Here is a 26,591-nt window from a genome sequence, read left to right on the forward strand (position 1 = left end):
GTATAAATAATTTCGAGTAACATGATACGTCGGCGATATTTTATTTCATTTGTATATTGAGAATTAATCATTTTGGGCGCTTTTTCTATCGAAATGAACACTTTTAGTTCAAAAAAATTGAAATAAAACACCACTACTAATAATAATTTTAATGTAAATAACGAAAGTATTTGTTTCCGAAGACAATATTATCATTGTATAAAGAATATTCTTTATACAATGATATTATGATGGTTGGTTGTGATGTTATAAACCTACATTTAATTTTTCATTATTTAATATCGGTAAACATCAAATAAAATTATTTATATTAAATTTTTATCAAGAAACTATTGATTTTTAAACGGAGAATTTATTTAAGTTTCTTATATGCACAGTTGCATAACTGAAAGGGGAATCAGTGGTTTGTGTAAACGTAGTCGTTGGTCTATACCCCCACATGATAATATCATAAAATCAAGCACAAAGTGATAACCTTTTAATGACACCGATAGTGTAAAAATAAGTATTTTAACAAAAAAATGGCCAACACCTTCAAATATCTCAACAAATTAAGCCAAAGTTATAGGTAAAACATCCTATCTACAATAGGTAATTTTCGAAAAAAAATTCAAATTTTTTCCATAGGTCACTGTCTACAACTGGTAGCAAAAATGATGCGTGGTTATCTAAGATATTTGTACGAAAAATTGAACCTACCAAAGAATCCCATAGTAGAATGTTGAGCGATAAAGAAATTATTTACTCTTTACAAACCCATAACTATAGGCCTGATTCTAAAATTGCTTATTTACAAAATGTGTAAGTAGAAACAATTTCTTTTTTTTTTAAAGACGATATATTTTGCGTGTTTTTTTTAAGTAAAAACACGGTTGATTTTGTAAAATCAAAAGATTCCCTATCGAAAGAGGTCGAATTAGTTGGTTCTTGGACTGTAAATGTGGGTGATCAAGATCAAGCTTTACATCTGTGGAAGTTCACCGGAGGCTATCAAATGATCGATACTTATAACGAAGTCGTAGGTAACAGCAAGGTAAATCACCAATATTTAGATTAATTACACTTTATTATCAACAAAATTATTAGGATTTTCAACAACTGAACGAAGAACAAGGGAAAATCGTCAGATCTCGTCATTTACAGTATCTTTTAGCGTTTAGTTACTGGCCGCAAATTTTGTTGAGACAACCGAAAAATATTTATGAAATTCGTAGTTATGCACTTAAACCAGGTACAATGATCGAATGGGGCAACAACTGGGCTAGAGCTATCAATTACAGGCAAAATAATGATGAAGCTTTTGCTGGATTCTTTTCACAAATCGGTCGATTGTACAACGTTCATCATATTTGGTGTAAGTACTTAAAAAAATTATCATTTAACTATTTTTACTAAAAAATTAGTTATTAGTTATTTTTTTAAATATAGATGATTATATATAAGAATAGACTTATTATTAAGTATATAAGAGCGATATCAGGGAAGAAAATCGTTATGTGCCCTTACCACAGGAAAATAGGGGGTCCGAAAGTGAAAATTTTTGTTATGAAACATATAATGACTGATATCTTGGAGATAAGGGTCAGGAGAAACAACTATAAGTTGTATTTTACATTTTTACATTGTTAGTGCAATTGGTTCTTCACCAACAAAATATTACTCAAAGTGTGGGGAAACAAATCTCATATATCTTGGCAGAAGGGAGTCAAAAATACCAAAAATAGAAACGTATATTGATTGATATACTGATATGTCGGAGAAAAGTGTCCAAAGAAACAATAAGATTTATCTCATATTTTCAAGAGTTTCAGTGCAATTGGTCCGATATCAACAAAATATTATATAATCAGAGGTGGTGAAAATAAAACAATCTTAATATCCTAATAAAGAGGGTAAAAATTCCAAAAGGCAAACTGTGTATTAAGTAGATTAACAGATAAGTAAGAGAAAGGTGTCCAAAGAAACAATTATAAGATTTATTTTACATTTTCAAGAATATTAGTGCAATTGGTCCTTCACCAACAAAATATTATTAAAAGTGTGGGGAAATTGAAAAATCTCATATATCTTGGCAGAAGGGGGCCAAAAATATTAAAAATATAAACGTGTATTTAGTAGAGTGATTGATATGTCGGAGAAAAGAGTCCAAAGAAACAATTATAAAGATTTTTTTTTATATTTTCGAGAGTATTAGTGCATTTGGTCTGATACCAACAAAATATCTTGTAACTAGAGGCGGGATGGGCACGACGGGCCAATCTGAAGCCCTATGTGCTTAACGGCCCCTTGGCCGCCCACAATACAACTATTAAATATGAAGAGGTGAGGTTATCAAAAAAATTTTATATCTCGATAGGAGAGGACAAAAAATACCGAAAATAGAAGTGTTGAATGACTGATATGTTTGAGAAATGTGTAGAGGGAGACAACTATAAGATCTATTTTATATTTTCGAGAGTATTAGTGCAATCGGTTGATACCAAAAAAATATTAGGTAACAAGGGTTGGGGAAGTCAAAATATCTTATATATCCTGACGAAAGGGGTGAAAACTGCCACAAGTCAGCAATATTTCATTTTATATAAAATGAGTAAAAAAAAATAATTCTATTGTAAAAAAGTTATCAACTATTATAGTGACTGAGATTATCTTCTTCAAGAGTTCAGAAGATAAGGTTTTTGATCTTCACTCTCCCAATAAATATGAAGAGGAAAAAGCTCTAAAAGAACACCATTACTTAAACAGTTGAATGGAATAAAAAAACACTAGCATTTGCAGATTCTTAAAAAAGGGTGCCGGGGTACAAAAATAGAAAACTAACCTCTCAGAAGCTGTCTCAAATAATGTATTTTAATCAATAGGGTACAAAGGGGAGAAAATCTTTTTATTTAGCAATGCATGATTAACTTTGTTACAAAATTGTTTATTTTTTGGATTCTATTTTGTTTTTTTTAGGTTATAATAGTTTGAACGGTAGAAAAGAGACCAGGGAAAGTGCATGGAGGTCTCCTGGATGGGACGAATGTGTAGCTTATACAGTTCCTTTAATTAGAGAGATGCATTGTAGAATAATGGTCCCGACTGAATTTTCCCCAACTCAATAAATCTTACGTCAAAGTTTAGATCAGAAATTAATTAAAAAAAGTTCACTCGTGAGAAAATAGTTGAAAATTACTTATAATACATATCTTCCACAATATATATTGTGTTTTTAGTAGAATTTTCTGGTGAATGAGTGAACCGTTGCTGTGGGACGTTTGATAAGTTGATCACGCAATAGCAACACTTATAATAACAAATCTGGTAACAAAGTAGACCGAACATCAATTTTAACCATGTTTTTACTCAGTTACAACGTTCTAATTCGCGTTTCAATAACCAAGTTATCATCTTCAAAAACTGTCTCTAAAGATGACAATTTGGTTATTGAAACGCGTGTAATTATGACTATTATTGCAGTAGTACCGTGAACAATATATTACCGTATCGATTGTTAAGTTTCCAGTTTCATTTATACATTTCTTATTCATAAATAGATATTAGTCAGTTGACGTTTGATAGGTAATAGTTGTCATATGTCAAACAATTCTAGTGGCTCCATCGCACGGAATATATTGTGACTTATCAAACGTCTTTGTAATATATGAAGCTTCTGTCAAATTTTAGAGGTTATAACTTGACATTTATATCGATAGTCAATTATTTATATATCATGGGATATATTTCGTGTAAATGCCAGGATGTAATTGCTTCTATTTTATTTATTAATGGTATTAAATTACAAAAATCGAGGGTATATTACAAAGTGTATTGTCTTATTGAATATAGAAAAAAAACTTATGTAATTTGTATTCAGATTTGTTTCATATTATTCCGTATATCTGTCCGGTTTAGAATCAAAATATATTCAGGCTAATTTCGCGTTTTCGAGATTTCAGAATCCATTTATCGGAAATTAGTACTTCCGCTATTGTCAATAATTGTTCGACTTCCGGTTTCGTTTTTTGTATTAAATTTATGAATTATACGAATACGAATATAGAATTTCATATGAAAATATATGGTGTAGACATGTATGTTATAAATGTAGCGAATTTAGATAACCTAACCTAAAAAATTTATAAGAAGAGACGCACTTTTTCAATAGCGCTTCCATTAAAATCCACCCCGATGCTAATACGGCGCCGGTAATAATGGCAACTCGATGGAAATAAAAGACCGATGTGAAAGCGGGAAATGGAGATACTTCAGTCTCCAAGGACTACCAAAGTCACGTTTATTGATCCAAAAAGCGAATCTATCGCACAATTCTCCACTCTGTTGTCATGTACGCTAGCAAGACTTGGGGGTGTTGAACAGTATTGAACACTTGAGAGCGAAATATTATCTCACGCTGAATATATGGCGCAGTCATAGCTCTAACGAAGACCCTAGAGCGTATGCGTGAGAAGCGGAGAGTGCGCAAAACGTTCCGGTACAAGCCTGTGCGACCGCGCAAACGATGTCCGGGTGATATCGAATAGGAAGTAGGTGTAAGAATGTGGAAACGTTGAGTGTTGGACCGTGATCATTGGATGAATGTGGTGGACGAGACCAGGGCTCTTCGAGGGCCGTAGTACCAGTGGTTTTAGTAGTAGCCACCCTTATTTAACGCACTTTGACGTACACTTTTATATCTTTGGTTCAGGTTCGCTTAAATTACACGATTTTAGTGACGATTAGTATAATAATGGCGCTGCTCTAAGGATAAACTTGTTGTTCCGTGATTGACGTTTATTATGTCAAGCTTTAGAGGCGCCGCGTGTTTTATAGCGGGAATTTTTACCATTTTAAATTGTCAGGTATGTTTTAATCTTTATATATTATTATGAATTAACCAATTAACTAATTCATCCTTTATTTTATTTTTTATAAATTTATCAGCTGTGTAGGTACGTCCACAAAATAAGGTTCTCAAGCAGATACGTACGCTAGGAACGATGTTAGACAGATTTTATGAAACTAGCGTATATTTTAACTCCTTTTCTACCAGTTACCTCCCCGACGAGTGTCTCCGACGTTCCTTATAGTCTTGATGGCCGTGATATATGGAACTCCCTGTTGATTCTCACGCCAGGTGCGTCTTATGCCCTGTAATTCATTTCTCGTATCCTCCGATGGACGTTCAAGTGATTACGTGGAAAAATTAAAGCTAAAAGATCGTTTCGGGGCATCAGCGAGATGATTCCTGATAACAACAAATTCACATCATTTTGAAAAATTGGCGTATGGCGACGGCAACGTGTAGAAGCGTCCCGCGAATTTCTTCACGTCTACGAAACCGACTCTGTTGTCACTGAGGAATAGATCTGGGTTCGCTATCTCACACCGGAAACATAAGAATAATCCCCTTAGTGGAAAAATCTCAACTCGCTGAAGCCGAAGAAATTGGGATAGCAAAAGATTGTTGTCCATTTGGGTGGAATAATATTTCACACTTACAGCTCAGACTTGAACCCTAGTAATTATCATCTCTTTCCTGAAGTAAATAATCACTTGAAAGGGTGGAGTTTATTATTCAATGCCAATAAACAATGCTTTTTTATTGTGAAAATTCGTTGGGAATCTTATTTTATGGACAAGTCTCGTAAATATATTTTTGTTTCCAATTAATTTTGCATTTCATTTTATATTTTATGGCATTTTTTAGGAGTTTCAAACACGTCCCTCCATACAACTCTTTTGGACTAAATATGTTTCCATTTAAAACGTCCTAAAACCCTCAAAATATGATTAAATAATATTTTAAAACATCTCTAGTGTCTGTTATCTTATGAAAGACAAAAAATGTCTCTTATTCCGTTTTCCGGAAGCTGTTCTACACTATGGGGTTGAGCACCCTGTTTACCCTACCACTACACCACTAATTACACTGTTTGGCACGTAATTCGATTATCTAGTTATCGTCTTCAGAGACTGAAGTTAAACTAGATCCTATTAACTTGACTTAACTGCTTTATATTAAATTTTCCCATCTTTTCCCGCGAAAATTCAATTCAAGCGGGAAAACATCCTTGGCGGGAATCTTCACATTCATTCCTTAATTACTAAACTATAGAGTGGACTGTAAGGAATTGGACTTTTGTCCTTATTTAAGTTGTTCTTCATCATCATCATCATCAAGCCTTTTAATCCTTTGGATTATGGCTATCGCTTATACCGCTTTAAAATCCTTTTTTGAGGTGTGTTACTCCTCGTTTTCTTTATAGTTTATCGTTTATCTAGGCTGCTTTTGTTATTATTTTCCATTCCTTTCGGTTCCGGCATTGTGCCCTCCAATTCTCTACATTAAATGCTCTTATGTCCTTTATTTCGTTTCTCTAGTTTTTTCTCGGCCTGCCTCTCCTCCTTGGCCACAATGGGGTCCATCTTTTGATCTTTTCAGTTGGTTTTCTTCGCATTATATCCCCAATCCAGTTGAATTGAGAATGTATGAAATTGGCTGTAGTGATTGTGACGGGAAGTATATTGGGCAGACAAAGAGATCCGTTAATGTACGGTTTAATGAGCATCTAACTTATTTAAAATATGAACTGACCGAAAAATCGTGTGTAATTGCCAGGGATGGTATAAACGGGGTTTTCAATATAAGTATCACCAACAGTTCCAAAAATTCCTTATATACCATGGTGCGTCAACAATACCTTGTTTTAGAATCTAATTTCTGACCGGTTCAGCTACAAAATTATATGCAGTGTGTTCACACATCTTTTAAGACCTTTTTGTAAATTAACAACTTATTTAATCCACGTAGAACGAAAATATTGTTCGTCTGAAGGTAAAATTTGTTAAATCAAATATTAATTGAAAAACTAGTAACTACCAACGATGCCCAAACATGCTGGAACATCAAAATTTCTAACAATCAAAATGGACGGGAGCGTTTTGAAATTCAACTCCACTTTTATATTATTTTCTTCTAAAATGTACAGAGTAATAAAATATATTAAAAAATATAATTTTTGTGTTTTTTTCACCTTCAACCCCTAAATTAATGCTTGCAATCATAAAATAACAAGAATAATCAAAATGGTCGATTCGCACGGGGGATTCACCGCCCTGAAGAGTCTCAACGTAGACCAAAGACGCAGGCGATGGTTACTACGGGATCTAATCGACGACTGATATACAACGGAAAATCAGCTTCATCGTCTAGAATCCTCGAGGATTCTGCAAAAAGAACAGAAAGATACCATGTGGATCTAATCGACGATTGATGTTCAACGGAAAATCAGCTTCATCGTTTAGAATCCTCGAGGATTCTGCAAAAAGAACAGAAAGATACCAAGTGGATCTAATCGAGGATTGATGTTCAACGGAAAATCAGCTTCATAGTCTAGAATCCTCGAGGATTCTGCAAAAGAACAGAAAGATACCAAGTGGATCTAATCGACGATTGATGTTCAACGGAAAATCAGCTTCATCGTCTAGAATCCTCGAGGATTCTGCAAAAAGAACAGAAAGATACCAAATGGATCTAATCGACGATTGATGTTCAACGGAAAATTAGCTTCATCGTCTAAAATCCTCGAGGATTCTGCAAAAAGAACAGAAAGATACCAAGTGGATCTAATCGACGATTGATGTTCAACGGAAAATCAGCTTCATCGTCTAGAATCCTCGAGGATTCTGCAAAAAGAACAGAAAGATACCAAGTGGATCTAATCGACGATTGATGTTCAACGGAAAATCAGCTTCATCGTCTAGAATCCTCGAGGATTCTGCAAAAAGAACAGAAAGATACCAAGTGGATCTAATCGACGATTGATGTTCAACGGAAAATCAGCTTCATCGTTTAGAATCCTCGAGGATTCTGCAAAAAGAACAGAAAGATACTAAATGGATCTAATCGACGATTGATGTTCAACGGAAAATCAGCTTCATCGTCTAGAATCCTCGAGGATTCTGCAAAAAGAACAGAAAGATACCAAGTGGATCTAATCGAGGATTGATGTTCAACGGAAAATCAGCTTCATAGTCTAGAATCCTCGAGGATTCTGCAAAAGAACAGAAAGATACCAAGTGGATCTAATCGACGATTGATGTTCAACGGAAAATCAGCTTCATCGTCTAGAATCCTCGAGGATTCTGCAAAAAGAACAGAAAGATACCAAATGGATCTAATCGACGATTGATGTTCAACGGAAAATTAGCTTCATCGTCTAAAATCCTCGAGGATTCTGCAAAAAGAACAGAAAGATACCAAGTGGATCTAATCGACGATTGATGTTCAACGGAAAATCAGCTTCATCGTCTAGAATCCTCGAGGATTCTGCAAAAAGAACAGAAAGATACCAAGTGGATCTAATCGACGATTGATGTTCAACGGAAAATCAGCTTCATCGTCTAGAATCCTCGAGGATTCTGCAAAAAGAACAGAAAGATACCAAATGGATCTAATCGACGATTGATGTTCAACGGAAAATTAGCTTCATCGTCTAGAATCCTCGAGGATTCTGCAAAAAGAACAGAAAGATACCAAATGGATCTAATCGACGATGGATGTTCAACGGAAAATCAGCTTCATCGTCTAGAATCCTCGAGAATTCTGCAAAAAGAACAGAAAGATACCAAATGGATCTAATCGACGATGGATGTTCAACGGAAAATCAGCTTCATCGTCTAGAATCCTCGAGGATTCTGCAAAAAGAACAGAAAGATACCAAATGGATCTAATCGACGATTGATGTTCAACGGAAAATCAGCTTCATCGTCTAGAATCCTCGAGGATTCTGCAAAAAGAACAGAAAGATACCAAGTGGATCTAATCGACGATTGATGTTCAACGGAAAATCAGCTTCATCGTCTAGAATCCTCGAGGATTCTGCAAAAAGAACAGAAAGATACCAAATGGATCTAATCGACGATTGATGTTCAATGGAAAATCAGCTTTATCGTCTAGAATCCTCGAGGATTCTGCAAAAAGAACAGAAAGTAACCAAATGGGGAATTCGCACGGGGAGATTCTCCAAGACGAATACCTCAGCGCAGACGAAGCTACTAGTACTTGTAACTGCAGGACCTAATCTAGGGTTGATGTACAGCTTCAAAGAACAGGATACCAAGTGGATGTAGCAGAATCATCGACGTCAAATGCCTGGAAGTCAAGGGTTGGCATACAAGAACAATGTCGAGTACCTGGTGGAAAAGACAAAGCAAGAGATTGACTGATATGCCTGATCCACACTCTCTAAGAGATTACACCAAGGAACGTATACAAGAGTGTGGATTCTTTCGCCTTTCTGTCGCTCCGTTTAGTGTCTATTTATCGGAAACTATTCCAGCAGAAATCCATAGTGTGGATGGCTAGCACTCAATTCGCCAAGAAGATGCCTCGCATATTAGGAGTCATTTGAAGATAGTACAAAATTGAACTAAAGATTAATCTCCATTCTAGCATGTATGCGTCTATGGCGAGAGAAAAAACTCTGAAGGATCATCGCGAGCTTAAGAAATAGCTGAAGCAGCAATGGTACATTAGGATCTAGTAGATTATAAAGTTGGACTAAAGTAGAAAGGATAAATCGTACAAAAACATTTCAATCAACACAATTTCCAGTTGATGGATCTTACGAACTATATTCGGGACTCAAGGCCGAGCAAATATATGGATCTTAAGCAGCATTAAGCATAAGAAAAGTACAATGATAATAGGGATAATCTACGAGAGTTTGTGAATACTGGAAGAATCTCTCGTAGAAACATTCGCTTCTTCTACTAGCAACGATTACTTAACCAACAAACACCTCCTAATAGAAAAAAAAAAGAGTGTAATGCATGGTAATACCCTGGAGAAAAGCAGAGGAGTGGAGGCTTCATTTGAACCTTTGGTAAGCTGGAGAACGAACAGCTTCGGATGAGTTGGGGGATGGTAGATCTTCTAGTTATTGTGCTGTGAATTATTAACTGATTTAGAATACAAAATAGACCTTGAAACTTCTGGAAATTCCGTGAATCTGCGGCTTTCTTCAATCCTTCCTGTCAACTCATTAAATCAGGTTATCTGAAACGACAAATTTGCGTTCTTTAAACTTTCGACATTATTCACTCACAACACCATTACTTATTAGTTTTCCCCATACACACGGTTCATTCTCCGATGAATTTCTGCACCCCTACAGTTTTCAGTTTGTCGAAAATGAATCACACTTGGCGTGAGCATCAATAATGGCGGACGTGGCTGTAGCACAACGCCGACTGACGCCTGATTGTTAATAACGGCGGAGTATGTAGTGCAAGAGCTTCGCATTGATATTGTCACACTAGTCTATGGTCTGTTATTTGACTTATATGCTGGTTCCATTATTTCTTACGCATTCATTAATGTTATCTACATCACATGATCGTCTAATCACTCAAAGTAGTGTAAAATCGAGGTCAAAAACTACAGGTGAAACTGATAAAACCGTGTTAATTATTTTTAACGACTTTTTTTACCACCGTGATATTTAATTTTATAACAATTCACAATTAGTGAATATTCATTTTTAATCGATAACTAATGGCAAAATAAAATTCTCCATGCCATAAATTTTAATAGTAATAAAATACCAAAAGATAGTTTTATAACTACTTATTACGTACAAGAGAAGTCACTTATAAACAAAATTAACGCACCAATCAAATTTTTCTCGATATTCCATTATTTTTTATTGATAACTGTACAAGTAGGCCATGAAACTTGTTTGACAGTGACAGTTGCTATTTAAATCAATTATCGTATCACATAACCTTGTTTTGACAGTGACAGTTGTTGTTTAAATCAACTATCGTATCACATAATCTTGTTTTGACAGGAAGGTTCAACCAAACTGTAAAACACATTTAAATATGGTCCTTTGGGCCGCGGAAAAGGTCAACGTGTTAAAATAACAGAACAGGCTGAAGGAGTTTAATAACACCTTGGGAAGTGGGATAAACAAACAATTACCCCTTTTGGGAGGAGTCTATTATCTATCTATCTTCTAGGTTTAGGTGCGGAAAGGCTGAAAATCCGAAAGGATCCCTTAAAAAATCTAGGTAATTATTTAGAATTGGGGCTCCAGGCAAAAATCTCTCCAAAAAATGTTTCACGCATTGCGGGTGGTTTCTGAGGGTACAAATAGTAAATTTAATGCGGAGTAGACATATTATTTCCATTACTTTAGACATTACAAGGTACAACTTACATATGATAAATCAATTAAACCTAACATAACCTAACCTAACCGAGATGGTAATTATTTAGAATTGGTTAGGTTAGGTTTGTATTTGTACCTTGAGAAACGACAGCGTGAAAAATGGTTTTTGCCTGGAGCCCCAATTCTAAATACTTACCAAAATCTAGAATAATCAGTGAAATTCGTTTTCTTTTCAATAATTACCGGAATTTAATGGTCAAAATAGATGAAATATTTGATTACACCTCTGTGTAAATGTTTACATAATATTTTTCGAATGAAATATTTTAATTATGCATAAGAATGTATAATTTATCGATATTTTATTAGTTGTTGATACTTGACCATTCTCTTAATGACTCATTTTAAGTGATCGTACCTGAACGACAACTTTTGTCTATTGTACTTGCGTAGTTTTAAAGAAAACACGCAACTACAAAATTAGTATTATTACAAAATATTTTATCTAAATGATAGTGGTTTTGGTACCGGCAAAAAACCACAACCTAGTTGAAAGAATTAATTATTTAACCTTGCTTCTCGCTATTAAGCACTTATCTCGGTAACAATTCATTTTTTTTTTATAAAAAATAAAACATTTTATTTTGTATACAGTCGTTGGGTTGTGAACGCGATTTTCCCAGTAGATCAATAAAGTGTCTCTAATGTATGCGCAGTAAATACACAAATAGGTAACCTCCAAGTGATTGTATGTTTGTGTGTGTTTATAAACTTGATGACATAAATTTAACATGCGTTTAGTGAGTTTTACGTAAAAAATAATTCGTTAATCTATTTTTCGCGATAATTTTTTTTCGAAATGAAATTAATTCCGGTAACTTATCAAGGCTTTACCGCTATGGATAGACGGTTTTCTAGCCCTATGCTGCCTTGGATAGTATCGGAAATAAGGAAGAGGAACTGCGCGGAAAAGGTAATTCATTGTTTTTATTTTGCCAAATTTCAAATTATTTACGCATAGATGAGGTTGAATTTTTAACTAACGTGATAAATAATATTGCAGACATATAAATATTTGTTTATCAAAATTGTAAATTAAATCGATTATAAACAAACTGACGATTATATTTAGATGATTTTTGGACTTTAAATTGTTGATTTGCTATTTCAAAATTGGTCACGAAAAACACCATCACTAATTTATAGTATAAAAAAAGTCATTTTATTCTTATTAATTATTCTTTATGTACGATCTGCTAAGAAAGTTTAATTAAATATACTGACCTACACAATTTTAGCCACACAGTTCAAATAATTATTTTTATAACGCGTAATACGTAGCGGGGTCCATTAGTTTTAAGCCTAACAGATTGAAATGTCATAAATAAAAAAACTGTGATAATTTTTTGATATATTCTCCTTTTATTTCCACACACTTTTCCCAAAGTCTCACTAAAGCTTCTAGGCCATCAAACCATTAAGGGTGTCCCATAAATTATGTCGTTTTCCACACGTATAATTATTTAATAAATAAAGTGAAATGTTTATTAAATAATTATACAAAAAGAATGCCTTAATACGAAGGTAGCTATTTTAGTTTTGTCATATGTCAAAACTGACGTGAATGTTGACAGAACGTGTTGTCATACGAGAGCTATTTGAGTTGTTTACATATACTTGAAACATGAAGTTTCGTACGATGATTTTCTATGGTTAAACCAACAGCTGTATGCTGATCAATTTTTGGTGATGAAGCATAATTTGAAGCTACAGTGCTTCGTTGGTTTTTCGAATTCAATTGTGGTCGCACTTCACTACAAGAAGGTCGTCCAAAATCTGCTGTCAAAAAACATCGATGTTGTGCTAAAACTGATATTGCAAGATCGTCGTGTGACATACCATGAGATTGAGGCATACTTAGGCATTAGATCTTCTCGTATGCACTCAATATTGCATGAACATTTGGTTGTCAAAAAGATTTGTTCGCGTTGGATACCGTAAAATTTGACAATCGCTTACAAAAAAGCTCGTATCGATTGGTACGAAGAAATGCTGAAAAAATAGCTGTACTTCAAAAGACGTAGACAAGATCGTGACAAGCTACGAATCATGGATCTATATTTATAAAAAAAATGAACTGAATGAACATCTTCACAATCAATACTTCGCAGTACAATTAAAATCCTTCGATTACTCGACTCAACTGACCCACTTCGCGCCGTTTTATATGGTTAAGGAAGGTTCTAGTCTAGACTCGAAGCGCGTGGAAGATTCTATCGTAAATAATAGGATATTTCCGCTTGCTGCTAAGAGATGGCGATACTGTCTTTCTCTCTCGCTAGCGTAGACACGCGCTGTCCTTGAAACTACTTATAAACATCCGTAGACTTGAGAGTACGAGTATTTAAAAACATCCGTAGAGGAAGCGAATGAAGTCTAAAAGCTCTAAAAAACATTATTCTTCTTTCTGTGACACATTGCGATCGCGGGTCTTATTGATACGGTCCAAGAGCCGGAAGCGGCCCGCGGGCCGCATCCTCGACATAACTGCTTTAGAGGGTTCAAGGAAGTCCGATAATCGCTAGGCAGTTGGTTTTCTACTGCTTTCCTTGTAATCTCAATATCCTACGCATGACTTTGGAGCGCAGTATCTTCACTATTAAAACTATTAAACCAACAATACGACGTTCCTTTCGCTCAATAAATGCGTCTTCTCCTTCAATTTCATATATTTTCCTTGCTGCCACGGTTGCTTTAAACTAAAAAAAAAACCTACTCTAGAATGTAAAGTAGGAGCGTTGCTTTGAAACTAATAACGCCCGGAGGAGGCTCCAATCCTCGAGAGCCTCGTTAGGTTAAGTTGAGGGCGACCAAGTGTATTTCCAGGCAATTAGCACCCCATATTCAGTAGTATTGTATTAGTATTAGTATTTATTTAAGAACCCTCTTGTGGAAATGGAAGAAAGTTATTAAATTACTGAATTATCATTGATTTTTGATGTATGCAAAATTATGAATTCATATATTCATTTAGAATACGTCAAAATCAAATCAATCCCAAGCTACCTGGTGACTCTAGTAACGTTTTTTGTTACTATACTATACAAAACACTCAACCTACAATAATTTACTTATAAATATCATTTAAATAATTTTTGCGATAACTATTTATTTAAAATAAACTTACTGCGTTTACATAAATCATTTATATACCTAAATAAAATACCTTAAAGTTCTAGAACAAAACGAAATAAATAAAAAGACTTTTCTAGAAATTATTTGAAAGAAATACTGTAAATAAACCGCCTGAACTAAAAAAATTACATACAAGCAAACGAACAAAAATGTGAAAATTTATGAAATTATTATATTGTCTTCGGATTTTAATGAGAGATTTAGAAAAATTATAAAGAAAAACTCAATTTAAACAAGTTTATGATATGAAAATATGATTTTAATAATAAAAAGATCATGTAAATAGAGGGCTGTTGGAGAAATTCTTCAATAGATCTTTTATGATCAAAGGATGGGCGTACATCGGTAGCAAATCCAAATGACTTTTGAGGAAATTCAATACTTTTTGTTCGATCATTTTCGGATACGCTAAAGATTTGAATTTTTCTTCTAATATTATTTTCGATTCGGTAGGTAACTGTAAAAAGATATTATAATTAATAAGTTATCGAAAACGATTATAGCAGATCAACAAATTGCATATGATGAAGGAGCACTTCGTAGATATTTGAAGCTCTTTTTTGCGTTGCCTTCTTACTTCATTAAGCAACAAATACTGTTAAAGTGAAAAATAACAAAGAATTAAGCCGCCTTCAGCGGCGTCTAATTGTGAAAATAACTGTGTTATAAGAGATGATTCGCGATTATCCGGCCCACAGTTATACGGATACGCGATTATCCGGCCCGCGGTTATGCGGATTCGCGATTATACGGCCCGCAGTTATACGGATTCGCGATTATCCGGCCCGCGGTTATGCGGATTCGCGATTATCCGGCCCGCAGTTATACGGATTCGCGATTATCCGGACTATCAACCGCGACCAACCTAACCAATTAAATAATTGAGGAATATTGAGCCAAGTTGAAAAAAATATGAGATAGTGGGTTACTTGTGACAGTAATGATCAAGGCTTTCAGATTATATCGGATGACGGAAACATATTGCAGATAAACGAACAGCAGGAAATGCAGGAAAGATGAAACAGAAAAAAATCTAGACGTGGAAAATGATGTAGGACCATCTCATGATTATTTTTGATTAATAATATTATTTATTAATGAATATTACTATTATTAAACTTATTTTATTTCACAAAATCCGTTTTTTTTCTTACATTCGATTATCCGGACTTTCGATTATCCGAATCCATTAAGTCGAGTTTCCACTACATTTAAAATTAATTTGATTGGGAAATAAGATTTTAATTTATTTTTACTTCGAATTGATTTCGTTTTCTTAGTGGGTCCCGGGTCGATTTTAGCTAAATCCAACACTGGTTTGATTCGTGCTCGTGAGAGATAACGTAGTCTGCAGTTTCATTACGGATGGGTTCTGGGCCCACACGACTTCTTATCAACATATACATGTTGTTTAAAAAAATACAAATATCAAAATCGTTCTTATTGTTTTTATTTGTTGTATATCACGTAAACTATAGGTTGGGCAAAAACTTTTGACCGGTAGTGTATATTTAGGAGTCTGGCAACCTTGTAAAAATTCAACAATACGTCGCCTTATACTATTATGCAACACCTGTTCAAGTTTGAATTTTATCTTTTTTTATTTAGAGATATTCGTACTATATATGAAAAACCTGTATCAATAATTGATTTTTTGATTAATTTTAAAGCGAAATAAAACCAGTAACAGGTCATAAACATTAATTATTATAAGTAATAGAATGCAAATTAATTTTCGTACTTAATACATTCTCTATTTTATGTAGAGGGATAATTAATTTATTGTTTAGTTTACTAGCTTTTGGTGCAATATAAAATATAAAAAAAAGTTTTTATTATTTAATGAATAGATTTTTTCCCGCTTTGTTCGTTATTATAATTGGAAGTAATTGATGACAATTTGTGAAATGAACATTCGTTTTCTTAATCTCGCTTTACGTAAATAATAACAACAGACGTTCGAATTTACCTTCGGTAAATACGAAGATTCCAACGTTGCCAAGGTGTTTTTAAAATCTGTATTTGTCATAAAAAATCGTCTGGAAATATGTCCACGTATATAGTTCTTCCAATATCAATTGCAGGTTATAAAAACCCTAGCCGACAATTTCGTTTGTTCTACCATAGGCGTAGATTTTATAAATTTATTATTTTCATAAATACTTTTAAAAATATTTATATCCAACTAATACCAGACACTACCATCTAAGACGTCATCTTCAAACCATGGGCATCAAGGATAATCCTGAGTGACGCTTATACATGGAGGAGGACGACACTGCAGACCACGTTATCTCTAAGTATCCTGCACACACACGGGTGCAGCTTAAACACTTGGGCAAACCCCATAACCTGCCTAACGACAGCCAAAGCGCCTGATCGGCTTCTAGAAGAACATCGGACTTTGGTGACGTCAAGTGAGGCACGAACGACCTAATTGAAGGCTTGACTACCGCCCACACCTACGAACTATGAACTTATACGAATATTGGTTAAAAGGCAATTGAATCATTAAAAATCGGATGATGTTATTTAGACAGATGGATTTAATTGTAGTCCTACTTGCTACTAAACTGAGTATTAAATGATAAAACGTAAATGGACGAGTAAAATGTACCCGCCTATAAGGGATTTTGGTTTAAACAGGGTACCAGACGTGAACTGGATCCTTTTTTTACCACGTTCATTTTTTATTTCTGGAAAACGAAATTTCAAAGCCAAAACCATAAAGGGAAACAAATTCTTTCCACATAAAACAGAAGAAAAAGCTTATATAAACTATAAATTGTCCTATGTATAAAATATTGAGTAGCTTTCAGTTTTACTTAATATAATAAGCAATTTTTGCTGATTATTTTTCTTTTTTAAATATTCGAATATATTTAAAATAACCTGTTTGTATACCTGAATCTTTATTGTTAAATTGCAATTTCATTGTCTTCATTCGCCGATGGTCCAAAGACCGTCATATTTCTATTTATTCAAAGAAATTCAGGAACGCCACTGCTTATCGCAGGCTATCTGGCATGATTATTTCGAAGAAATTGTGTACATACATACGCTTTATGTATATGTTTACGATTCGATGTTTTCATTGGTAAACAGTGGAGATGTTGAGTCCGCGTGGACTGACTAACGAATTTTATACGGCGAGTAAATATTATTTTTCATTTATTAATTTGCTATATTGCGTGAGTTTTTATAACTGTCTTACGCAATTGATATCGGAAGTACTATAACTTTCTGGATGCTCCTCGTAATTTGATTTCGTGAATTTTCAAAAAGATATTTCTTTCTTATCACAAAAATTGTTCAGTTTTTAGGTGTGTTATCAGATATTTATAGTATTTTTTAATTATTTTACGTTACTAGGAAAACATGAGCTTTTATAATTGGGCCAACTTTACAAAGACAAAGAGCTCTTATACCTTTTTCCATTTGTGCTCCTTATACAGATTTATCAGATCGTTTATCAAAGTCGCGTGACCAGATGAACCCTGCAAAAAATTTCAATATACTAAATCATAGAGAAACGCAGTACCTATTAGATTATATTTACAATATTAGACGAATGTTTTGAGCACCCTTTTTTTTCTACTGGTTTTTAAACCTAACTTTATTGATAATTGTTGAGATAATAACATTGTTCATCAGCTGAAAGTGTCTATTTAGATAATAGATGGCAGACCTGAGGATTCTCAAGATTTGAATTGACGCGTTTGGGCCTATTTTAACATCATCCGCTGGTTAGGAATTATTCAATATCACACAACCCATATCGAGGAAAATATTTCATATTTTTTTCAATAAATTCTCCTACTTTCTTTCCCGGAATATCCTCTAGAGCACCCCGAAAAGGTATGCAGGGTATTTAGCGATACCCATCGACTGCTATTTATCTTGTACCGACGCTTAGTAATTAACTCGACTTGGATGAGCTTTTTCTCTGTCGAATGCTGTCTCCAGAACTTACGCCCATTGAATTTTTCTATTTTGTATTAATGAAATCAGTCGTTATTAAACAACTAAAAGAAACATCAATCGAATTTAATACACCAGCGTATGTCAGCTTCATCGATTCGATCAAGGCATTTGATAGAGTCCGCGTCTCCGCATCATAAATATCGAAAGAACAACACAACCAAAACTAAACTGAAGACAGGAGATATCAGGCATTAGGCAGGGCGACAGCCTCAGCCCGTTTCTTAATGGACAGAATTATATTTTCGCGGAAACGCAGGACGACCTACAGAGACAACTACACAAATTCAGCCAATGACTATATCCAGAGAAAAATCGAAAAGCATAACCTTTGATAAAAAGCCCGTACGATGTAAACTGATAGATCAGGACAAAATAATCGAACAAGTCTCACAATTTAAATCCCTGGGTATGTACCTGTCGAGTTATTACGATCCAGTGAAGGACCTAAGAAGCCAGATCAACAAAGCGACTGCCAGATCGGGCTGCTTAAGGCAGACAATACGGGCAAACGACTACATGCGAAAGGATAACAAGGTTAGGATCCACAAGACTTGTATTAGGCCAATCAACATATGGAATAGAAACCGGAGGAAACAAACAAAACGAAAAGCGTGCTTCGGGTAGCCGAAATGAAAATGAAATCTATAGTGGGAAAAATAAAAGTATATCGAATCAGGAACACTGACATCAGGGAACAAGACATCGTAAGATGGAGGAGACTGGTACTCCCACTTGAGAAGAATGGAAGAATGCCACGTATCGTTTTTGAAGAGAAACCAATAGGGAAAAGAGAACCACTTAAGAGATGGATGGACAGTTGGCAGTCCACCTACCAGGAACTGATACAGAGGAATCTGTGAAACTAACAGATCACGAGATCTTAAAAATGAATAAAAAGAAGTCGTCGCTAACCCGTCTACCCTTTTATTTCCATTAACACCCGAAACCACGCAATTTTGATAATTTGCGTCGACGGCATCCGAAGTTTTATACCACCTAAGAGTTGAGAGCAGATATAGATACTTTTAGTTTGATTTTGTGTCCTGCACAGACCTCTACTTGAAAAATTATAGCTAGGGCCTTCTCCGTTATCGGCGCGTCACTACCGAAAGCTTCTCTTTCTCCTAGTTGTGATTTGGACCCACCTGAATAGATAATTGTATTCAAAAACATTTTGGGTTTCGACAGTATCATATGACATACATGAAATATATTTTGGACCAATAGATTTGGTGTTTTTGATGTAGGGTGCTCAAAACTTTCGACGACTATTTCATTTACCACGCTAGACGTCATCAGCATATTGAGTTCATCTAAAAGACAACTGAAATCTTGATGGTACAAAGCGTACGCCCAAGGTTCTTTGAAATACGCGAACAGATCAGTTATAAGTACCATTTCGAATCTGATAGTCAGATTGTTTAACAACTTCTCGTGTTTACCCCAAAGACAGTGCAGGTTGTATGCATCTATTGGCTATAAAAAGAAACTTTTTAGAAAAAATGATAAATTAAAAGCATACGGGGTTTATTCCAAAAGTATTTGGTGTTGGTCTACACCAGTATCGGTATTTTTTAAACAAACCTCACATCGTAATAAAAACCTATGAGAGTTGTCTATTGAATAATGTTCCCAAAGGGCTGAGGACACTAAGAAAGCTGTTACGCGGGTTTTGGCGAGTTAGATTAGTAGCTTGGTTCCCTTCCTACTACTTCCCGCCCCGACGCACCGATTACAGCGTTCATTCATGTCTTGGTGGTCGTGAAAGAAAGAACTTTCAGTTGATTCTCACGTCAGGTACGAATTAAGCTCTTTGATCAGTTTTTGGTGTGCACTAAACGTTCCTCCAGTAGACATGAGTGTAAATGCTGCTTCCCCTTACAGCCCAGACTTGGCCCCTAGTGAATACCATTTCATCGCCGGATTAAAAAAACATTCTACAGCCGATGAAGAACTGAAAGTTGTAGAAATTCGTTGGGAACCTTATTCAATGGACAAATTCAGTTGCCTATGGACGCCTTCGGATTTAAACGACTTACCAAAGTGTGTAGACACGTGATAGTTTCCACTTTCTTAAATTCGTTCAAATGCAATTGAAAATAACCTTGTTTAGTTAGGTTGCGGCAATTGCCGGTTATCAAAACTTGACCCTGAAAAAATTTAGTACAAACATCTTCACAACAAGATAATAGAACTAATTAGCATAAAATAATCTATATATTTTGAGAAATTACGAAACTAGAGAAGCTAGAACTAAGAACTAGAGAAATACTGCATTTTTAAAAACCACCATCGAAAAGTGGTCAGCTCTTAGTAATATCCACCCTATTCCCCTGATCTAGATATGTCCGGATATTCTCTCTTTTTTTAACCTAAACAAAAATATCCTAGATTGCTTTTTCACAAAATAGGATGCGACAAATAGAGCAATTAGAGCCGAGACTAGCAGCTAGGTTAAGATTCACACGAGAATAGGTATTTTCAACAAATTTTGTAGAAGGGTCTAACATGTTGTGGGGTAGAACATCTTTGAGGGCTCATACAGAATTGGGAGTTTTAGAGTGGTCCGCAAGTAACCCGGACTTGAATCATATTGAGCATATGTTGGAAACTATTTATAGAAGGGCGGAATGTATTACATGTTTTCTTTTGTTATTTATTTGTATTTTAATAGTAGAAATGTTCTTACATAATTTTCCATACTAACTGCCGTTTCGAGTGGGATTCGTCTACCCGGTTTTGTTATAGAGAGATAATAGAGATTACCAGGTAATCTACAATATCTCATTATCGGATCTACGTATCTAGGTACTAAAGATTCGCCTCTTTCTATACGGAAATTCCATCCTGCTTTCTTTTCCTTAAACAAACTCTTCTAGAATTAGGGAACAAATCATGATCGAGACAAAAACGAAATGACACTTCGAAATGTCAATCTTTTTGACCGTTGACTTTTCGAAATACCTAACCTTACAGCGTGGCATCAATTTTTTTGATACATGCGTGGATTAAACGACCTAATTATATAAAAATACTTGGCAACGCTGTAACTTATTTCGCGATAAACACAATTAGAAGCAATTAACAATGACTGTTAGAACAAATTTCGCATTTTCAGGTTATGTTCGTTGTAACACCTTAATCGTTTTGCTTTTAAATATTTTTCTATAGAAATATGAAAAAAAGATAAGAAATGATTAACACATACATTTTTCATTGTTTATTAATAGAGAAGATGACTAAACTATACGAAAATAAACACACGTGTACAAAAAAATCGACTCGGTCGACTCACTGGTGCCCAATTCCAACAAGAACTCAGAGAAAAGCGTCGCGTTACATAAAAGAAAACGTTGTTTTTGCAGAAGGTTCCCCGATTGTTGGTATTGCTTTGTTCACAAAGAAGACGACGATTCTACAAAAAAACTGGATAAAGTTTCGCGTCGTGTTACATAAAAGAAAACGTTGATTGTGCAGAAGGTTCCTATATTGTTGGTATTGCTTTGTTCACAAAGAAGACGACGATTCTACAGAAAAACTGGATAAAGTTTCGCGTCGTGTTACATAAAAGAAAACGTTGATTGTGCAGAAGGTTCCTATATTGTTGGTATTGCTTTGTTCACAAAGAAGACGACGATTCTACAAAAAAACTGGATAAAGTTTCGCGTCGAGTTACATAAAAGAAAACGTTGATTGTGCAGAAGGTTCCTATATTGTTGGTATTGCTTTGTTCACAAAGAAGACGACGATTCTACAGAAAAACTGGATAAAGTTTCGCGTCGTGTTACATAAAAGAAAACGTTGATTGTGCAGAAGGTTCCTATATTGTTGGTATGGCTTTGTTCACAAAGAAAACGACGATTCTACAGAAAAACTGGATAAAGTTTCGCGTCGAGTTACATAAAAGAAAACGTTGATTGTGCAGAAGGTTCCTATATTGTTGGTATTGCTTTGTTCACAAAGAAAACGACGATTCTACAAAAAAACTGGATAAAGTTTCGCGTCGAGTTACATAAAAGAAAACGTTGATTGTGCAGAAGGTTCCTATATTGTTGGTATTGCTTTGTTCACAAAGAAGACGACGATTCTACAGAAAAACTGGATAAAGTTTCGCGTCGTGTTACATAAAAGAAAACGTTGATTGTGCAGAAGGTTCCTATATTGTTGGTATGGCTTTGTTCACAAAGAAAACGACGATTCTACAGAAAAACTGGATAAAGTTTCGCGTCGAGTTACATAAAAGAAAACGTTGATGGTGCAGAAGGTTCCTATATTGTTGGTATTGCTTTGTTCACAAAGAAGACGACGATTCTACAAAAAAACTGGATAAAGTTTCGCGTCGAGTTACATAAAAGAAAACGTTGATTGTGCAGAAGGTTCCTATATTGTTGGTATTGCTTTGTTCACAAAGAAGACGACGATTCTACAGAAAAACTGGATAAAGTTTCGCGTCGTGTTACATAAAAGAAAACGTTGATTGTGCAGAAGGTTCCTATATTGTTGGTATGGCTTTGTTCACAAAGAAAACGACGATTCTACAGAAAAACTGGATAAAGTTTCGCGTCGTGTTACATAAAAGAAAACGTTGATTGTGCAGAAGGTTCCTATATTGTTGGTATGGCTTTGTTCACAAAGAAGACGACGATTCTACAGAAAAACTGGATAAAGTTTCGCGTCGAGTTACATAAAAGAAAACGTTGATGGTGCAGAAGGTTCCTATATTGTTGGTATTGCTTTGTTCACAAAGAAGACGACGATTCTACAAAAAAACTGGATAAAGTTTCGCGTCGAGTTACATAAAAGAAAACGTTGATTGTGCAGAAGGTTCCTATATTGTTGGTATTGCTTTGTTCACAAAGAAGACGACGATTCTACAGAAAAACTGGATAAAGTTTCACGTCGAGTTACATAAAATAAAACGTTGATTGTGCAGAAGGTTCCTATATTGTTGGTATTGCTTTGTTCACAAAGAAGATGACGATTCTACAAAAAAACTGGATAAAGTTTCGCGTCGAGTTACATAAAAGAAAACGTTGATTGTGCAGAAGGTTCCTATATTGTTGGTATTGCTTTGTTCACAAAGAAGACGACGATTCTACAAAAAAACTGGATAAAGTTTCGCGTCGAGTTACATAAAAGAAAACGTTGATTGTGCAGAAGGTTCCTATATTGTTGGTATTGCTTTGTTCACAAAGAAGACGACGATTCTACAGAAAAACTGGATAAAGTTTCGCGTCGTGTTACATAAAAGAAAACGTTGATTGTGCAGAAGGTTCCTATATTGTTGGTATGGCTTTGTTCACAAAGAAAACGACGATTCTACAGAAAAACTGGATAAAGTTTCGCGTCGAGTTACATAAAAGAAAACGTTGATGGTGCAGAAGGTTCCTATATTGTTGGTATGTCTTTGTTCACAAAGAAAACGACGATTCTACAGAAAAAATGGATAAAGTTTCGCGTCGAGTTACATAAAAGAAAACGTTGATGGTGCAGAAGGTTCCTATATTGTTGGTATTGCTTTGTTCACAAAGAAGACGACGATTCTACAAAAAAACTGGATAAAGTTTCGCGTCGAGTTACATAAAAGAAAACGTTGATTGTGCAGAAGGTTCCTATATTGTTGGTATTGCTTTGTTCACAAAGAAGACGACGATTCTACAGAAAAACTGGATAAAGTTTCGCGTCGTGTTACATAGAAGAAAACGTTGATTGTGCAGAAGGTTCCTATATTGTTGGTATGGCTTTGTTCACAAAGAAAACGACGATTCTACAGAAAAACTGGATAAAGTTTCGCGTCGAGTTACATAAAAGAAAACGTTGATGGTGCAGAAGGTTCCTATATTGTTGGTATTGCTTTGTTCACAAAGAAGACGACGATTCTACAAAAAAACTGGATAAAGTTTCGCGTCGAGTTACATAAAAGAAAACGTTGATTGTGCAGAAGGTTCCTATATTGTTGGTATTGCTTTGTTCACAAAGAAGACGACGATTCTACAGAAAAACTGGATAAAGTTTCACGTCGAGTTACATAAAATAAAACGTTGATTGTGCAGAAGGTTCCTATATTGTTGGTATTGCTTTGTTCACAAAGAAGATGACGATTCTACAGAAAAACTGGATAAAGTTTCGCGTCGAGTTACATAAAATAAAACGTTGATTGTGCAGAAGGTTCCTATATTGTTGGTATTGCTTTGTTCACAAAGAAGACGACGATTCTACAGAAAAACTGGATAAAGTTTCGCGTCGTGTTACATAAAAGAAAACGTTGATTGTGCAGAAGGTTCCTATATTGTTGGTATGGCTTTGTTCACAAAGAAAACGACGATTCTACAGAAAAACTGGATAAAGTTTCGCGTCGAGTTACATAAAAGAAAACGTTGATGGTGCAGAAGGTTCCTATATTGTTGGTATTGCTTTGTTCACAAAGAAGACGACGATTCTACAAAAAAACTGGATAAAGTTTCGCGTCGAGTTACATAAAAGAAAACGTTGATTGTGCAGAAGGTTCCTATATTGTTGGTATTGCTTTGTTCACAAAGAAGACGACGATTCTACAGAAAAACTGGATAAAGTTTCGCGTCGTGTTACATAAAAGAAAACGTTGATTGTGCAGAAGGTTCCTATATTGTTGGTATGGCTTTGTTCACAAAGAAAACGACGATTCTACAGAAAAACTGGATAAAGTTTCGCGTCGAGTTACATAAAAGAAAACGTTGATGGTGCAGAAGGTTCCTATATTGTTGGTATTGCTTTGTTCACAAAGAAGACGACGATTCTACAAAAAAACTGGATAAAGTTTCGCGTCGAGTTACATAAAAGAAAACGTTGATTGTGCAGAAGGTTCCTATATTGTTGGTATTGCTTTGTTCACAAAGAAGACGACGATTCTACAGAAAAACTGGATAAAGTTTCACGTCGAGTTACATAAAATAAAACGTTGATTGTGCAGAAGGTTCCTATATTGTTGGTATTGCTTTGTTCACAAAGAAGATGACGATTCTACAGAAAAACTGGATAAAGTTTCGCGTCGAGTTACATAAAATAAAACGTTGATTGTGCAGAAGGTTCCTATATTGTTGGTATTGCTTTGTTCACAAAGAAGACGACGATTCTACAGAAAAACTGGATAAAGTTTCGCGTCGTGTTACATAAAAGAAAACGTTGATTGTGCAGAAGGTTCCTATATTGTTGGTATGGCTTTGTTCACAAAGAAAACGACGATTCTACAGAAAAACTGGATAAAGTTTCGCGTCGAGTTACATAAAAGAAAACGTTGATGGTGCAGAAGGTTCCTATATTGTTGGTATTGCTTTGTTCACAAAGAAGACGACGATTCTACAAAAAAACTGGATAAAGTTTCGCGTCGAGTTACATAAAAGAAAACGTTGATTGTGCAGAAGGTTCCTATATTGTTGGTATTGCTTTGTTCACAAAGAAGACGACGATTCTACAGAAAAACTGGATAAAGTTTCGCGTCGTGTTACATAAAAGAAAACGTTGATTGTGCAGAAGGTTCCTATATTGTTGGTATGGCTTTGTTCACAAAGAAAACGACGATTCTACAGAAAAACTGGATAAAGTTTCGCGTCGAGTTACATAAAAGAAAACGTTGATGGTGCAGAAGGTTCCTATATTGTTGGTATTGCTTTGTTCACAAAGAAGACGACGATTCTACAAAAAAACTGGATAAAGTTTCGCGTCGAGTTACATAAAAGAAAACGTTGATTGTGCAGAAGGTTCCTATATTGTTGGTATTGCTTTGTTCACAAAGAAGACGACGATTCTACAGAAAAACTGGATAAAGTTTCACGTCGAGTTACATAAAATAAAACGTTGATTGTGCAGAAGGTTCCTATATTGTTGGTATTGCTTTGTTCACAAAGAAGATGACGATTCTACAAAAAAACTGGATAAAGTTTCGCGTCGAGTTACATAAAAGAAAACGTTGATTGTGCAGAAGGTTCCTATATTGTTGGTATTGCTTTGTTCACAAAGAAGACGACGATTCTACAAAAAAACTGGATAAAGTTTCGCGTCGAGTTACATAAAAGAAAACGTTGATTGTGCAGAAGGTTCCTATATTGTTGGTATTGCTTTGTTCACAAAGAAGACGACGATTCTACAGAAAAACTGGATAAAGTTTCGCGTCGAGTTACATAAAAGAAAACGTTGATTGTGCAGAAGGTTCCTATATTGTTGGTATGGCTTTGTTCACAAAGAAAACGACGATTCTACAGAAAAACTGGATAAAGT

At 35.0% G+C, this 26,591-nt stretch overlaps 3 protein-coding genes across 7 annotated transcripts in view; 2 read left to right on the forward strand and 1 right to left on the reverse strand.

Annotated features, from left to right (window-relative positions):
- Positions 1-323: 323 nt before the first annotated feature.
- LOC130902562 (protein NipSnap) lies at positions 324-5,652 on the forward strand. The gene is made up of 5 exons (XM_057814787.1): positions 324-568; positions 628-801; positions 862-1,033; positions 1,087-1,354; positions 2,956-5,652. Exons 1-5 carry the CDS (start codon positions 522-524, stop codon positions 3,102-3,104), a joined length of 810 nt encoding a protein of 269 aa, XP_057670770.1. The 5' UTR covers positions 324-521; the 3' UTR covers positions 3,105-5,652.
- A 5,945-nt stretch (positions 5,653-11,597) lies between these two features.
- The window catches only part of LOC130902404 (TBC1 domain family member 1), an 84,825-nt gene continuing 69,831 nt past the window's right edge, over positions 11,598-26,591 (forward strand). Inside the window, exon 1 of the mRNA XM_057814536.1 lies at positions 11,598-12,132. Within this exon, the coding sequence (XP_057670519.1) occupies positions 12,019-12,132 (114 nt within the window). The 5' untranslated portion in view covers positions 11,598-12,018. The remainder of the gene's footprint in view (positions 12,133-26,591) is intronic.
- LOC130902403 (cilia- and flagella-associated protein 61-like) overlaps positions 14,592-26,591 on the reverse strand; it is a 30,639-nt gene continuing 18,639 nt past the window's right edge. For 3 of the 5 annotated variants that reach the window (XM_057814535.1, XM_057814534.1, XM_057814531.1), the window contains 5 exons: positions 21,028-21,210; positions 20,378-20,488; positions 19,620-19,814; positions 17,783-17,851; positions 14,592-14,811 (listed from right to left, as the gene is read on the reverse strand). In XM_057814535.1, the coding sequence (XP_057670518.1) occupies positions 14,629-14,811; positions 17,783-17,851; positions 19,620-19,814; positions 20,378-20,488; positions 21,028-21,210 (741 nt within the window). In that variant the 3' untranslated portion in view covers positions 14,592-14,628. The remainder of the gene's footprint in view (positions 14,812-17,782; positions 17,852-19,619; positions 19,815-20,377; positions 20,489-21,027; positions 21,211-26,591) is intronic. The other 2 variants (XM_057814532.1, XM_057814533.1) reach the window with 2 other exon arrangements.

This window comes from Diorhabda carinulata, chromosome X, assembly GCF_026250575.1.
Source record: "Diorhabda carinulata isolate Delta chromosome X, icDioCari1.1, whole genome shotgun sequence".
NCBI lineage: Eukaryota > Metazoa > Arthropoda > Insecta > Coleoptera > Chrysomelidae > Diorhabda > Diorhabda carinulata.

Excerpts from the sequence above, each read along its gene's own strand:
- LOC130902562 (XM_057814787.1), top strand. The coding sequence starts at position 522 with ATGGCCAACACCTTCAAATATCTCAACAAATTAAGCCAAAGTTATAG. Across the intron at positions 569-627 it reads AAATTAAGCCAAAGTTATAG|GTCACTGTCTACAACTGGTA; the intron begins GTAAAACATCCT and ends TTTTTTCCATAG. Across the intron at positions 802-861 it reads ATTGCTTATTTACAAAATGT|TAAAAACACGGTTGATTTTG; the intron begins GTAAGTAGAAAC and ends GTTTTTTTTAAG.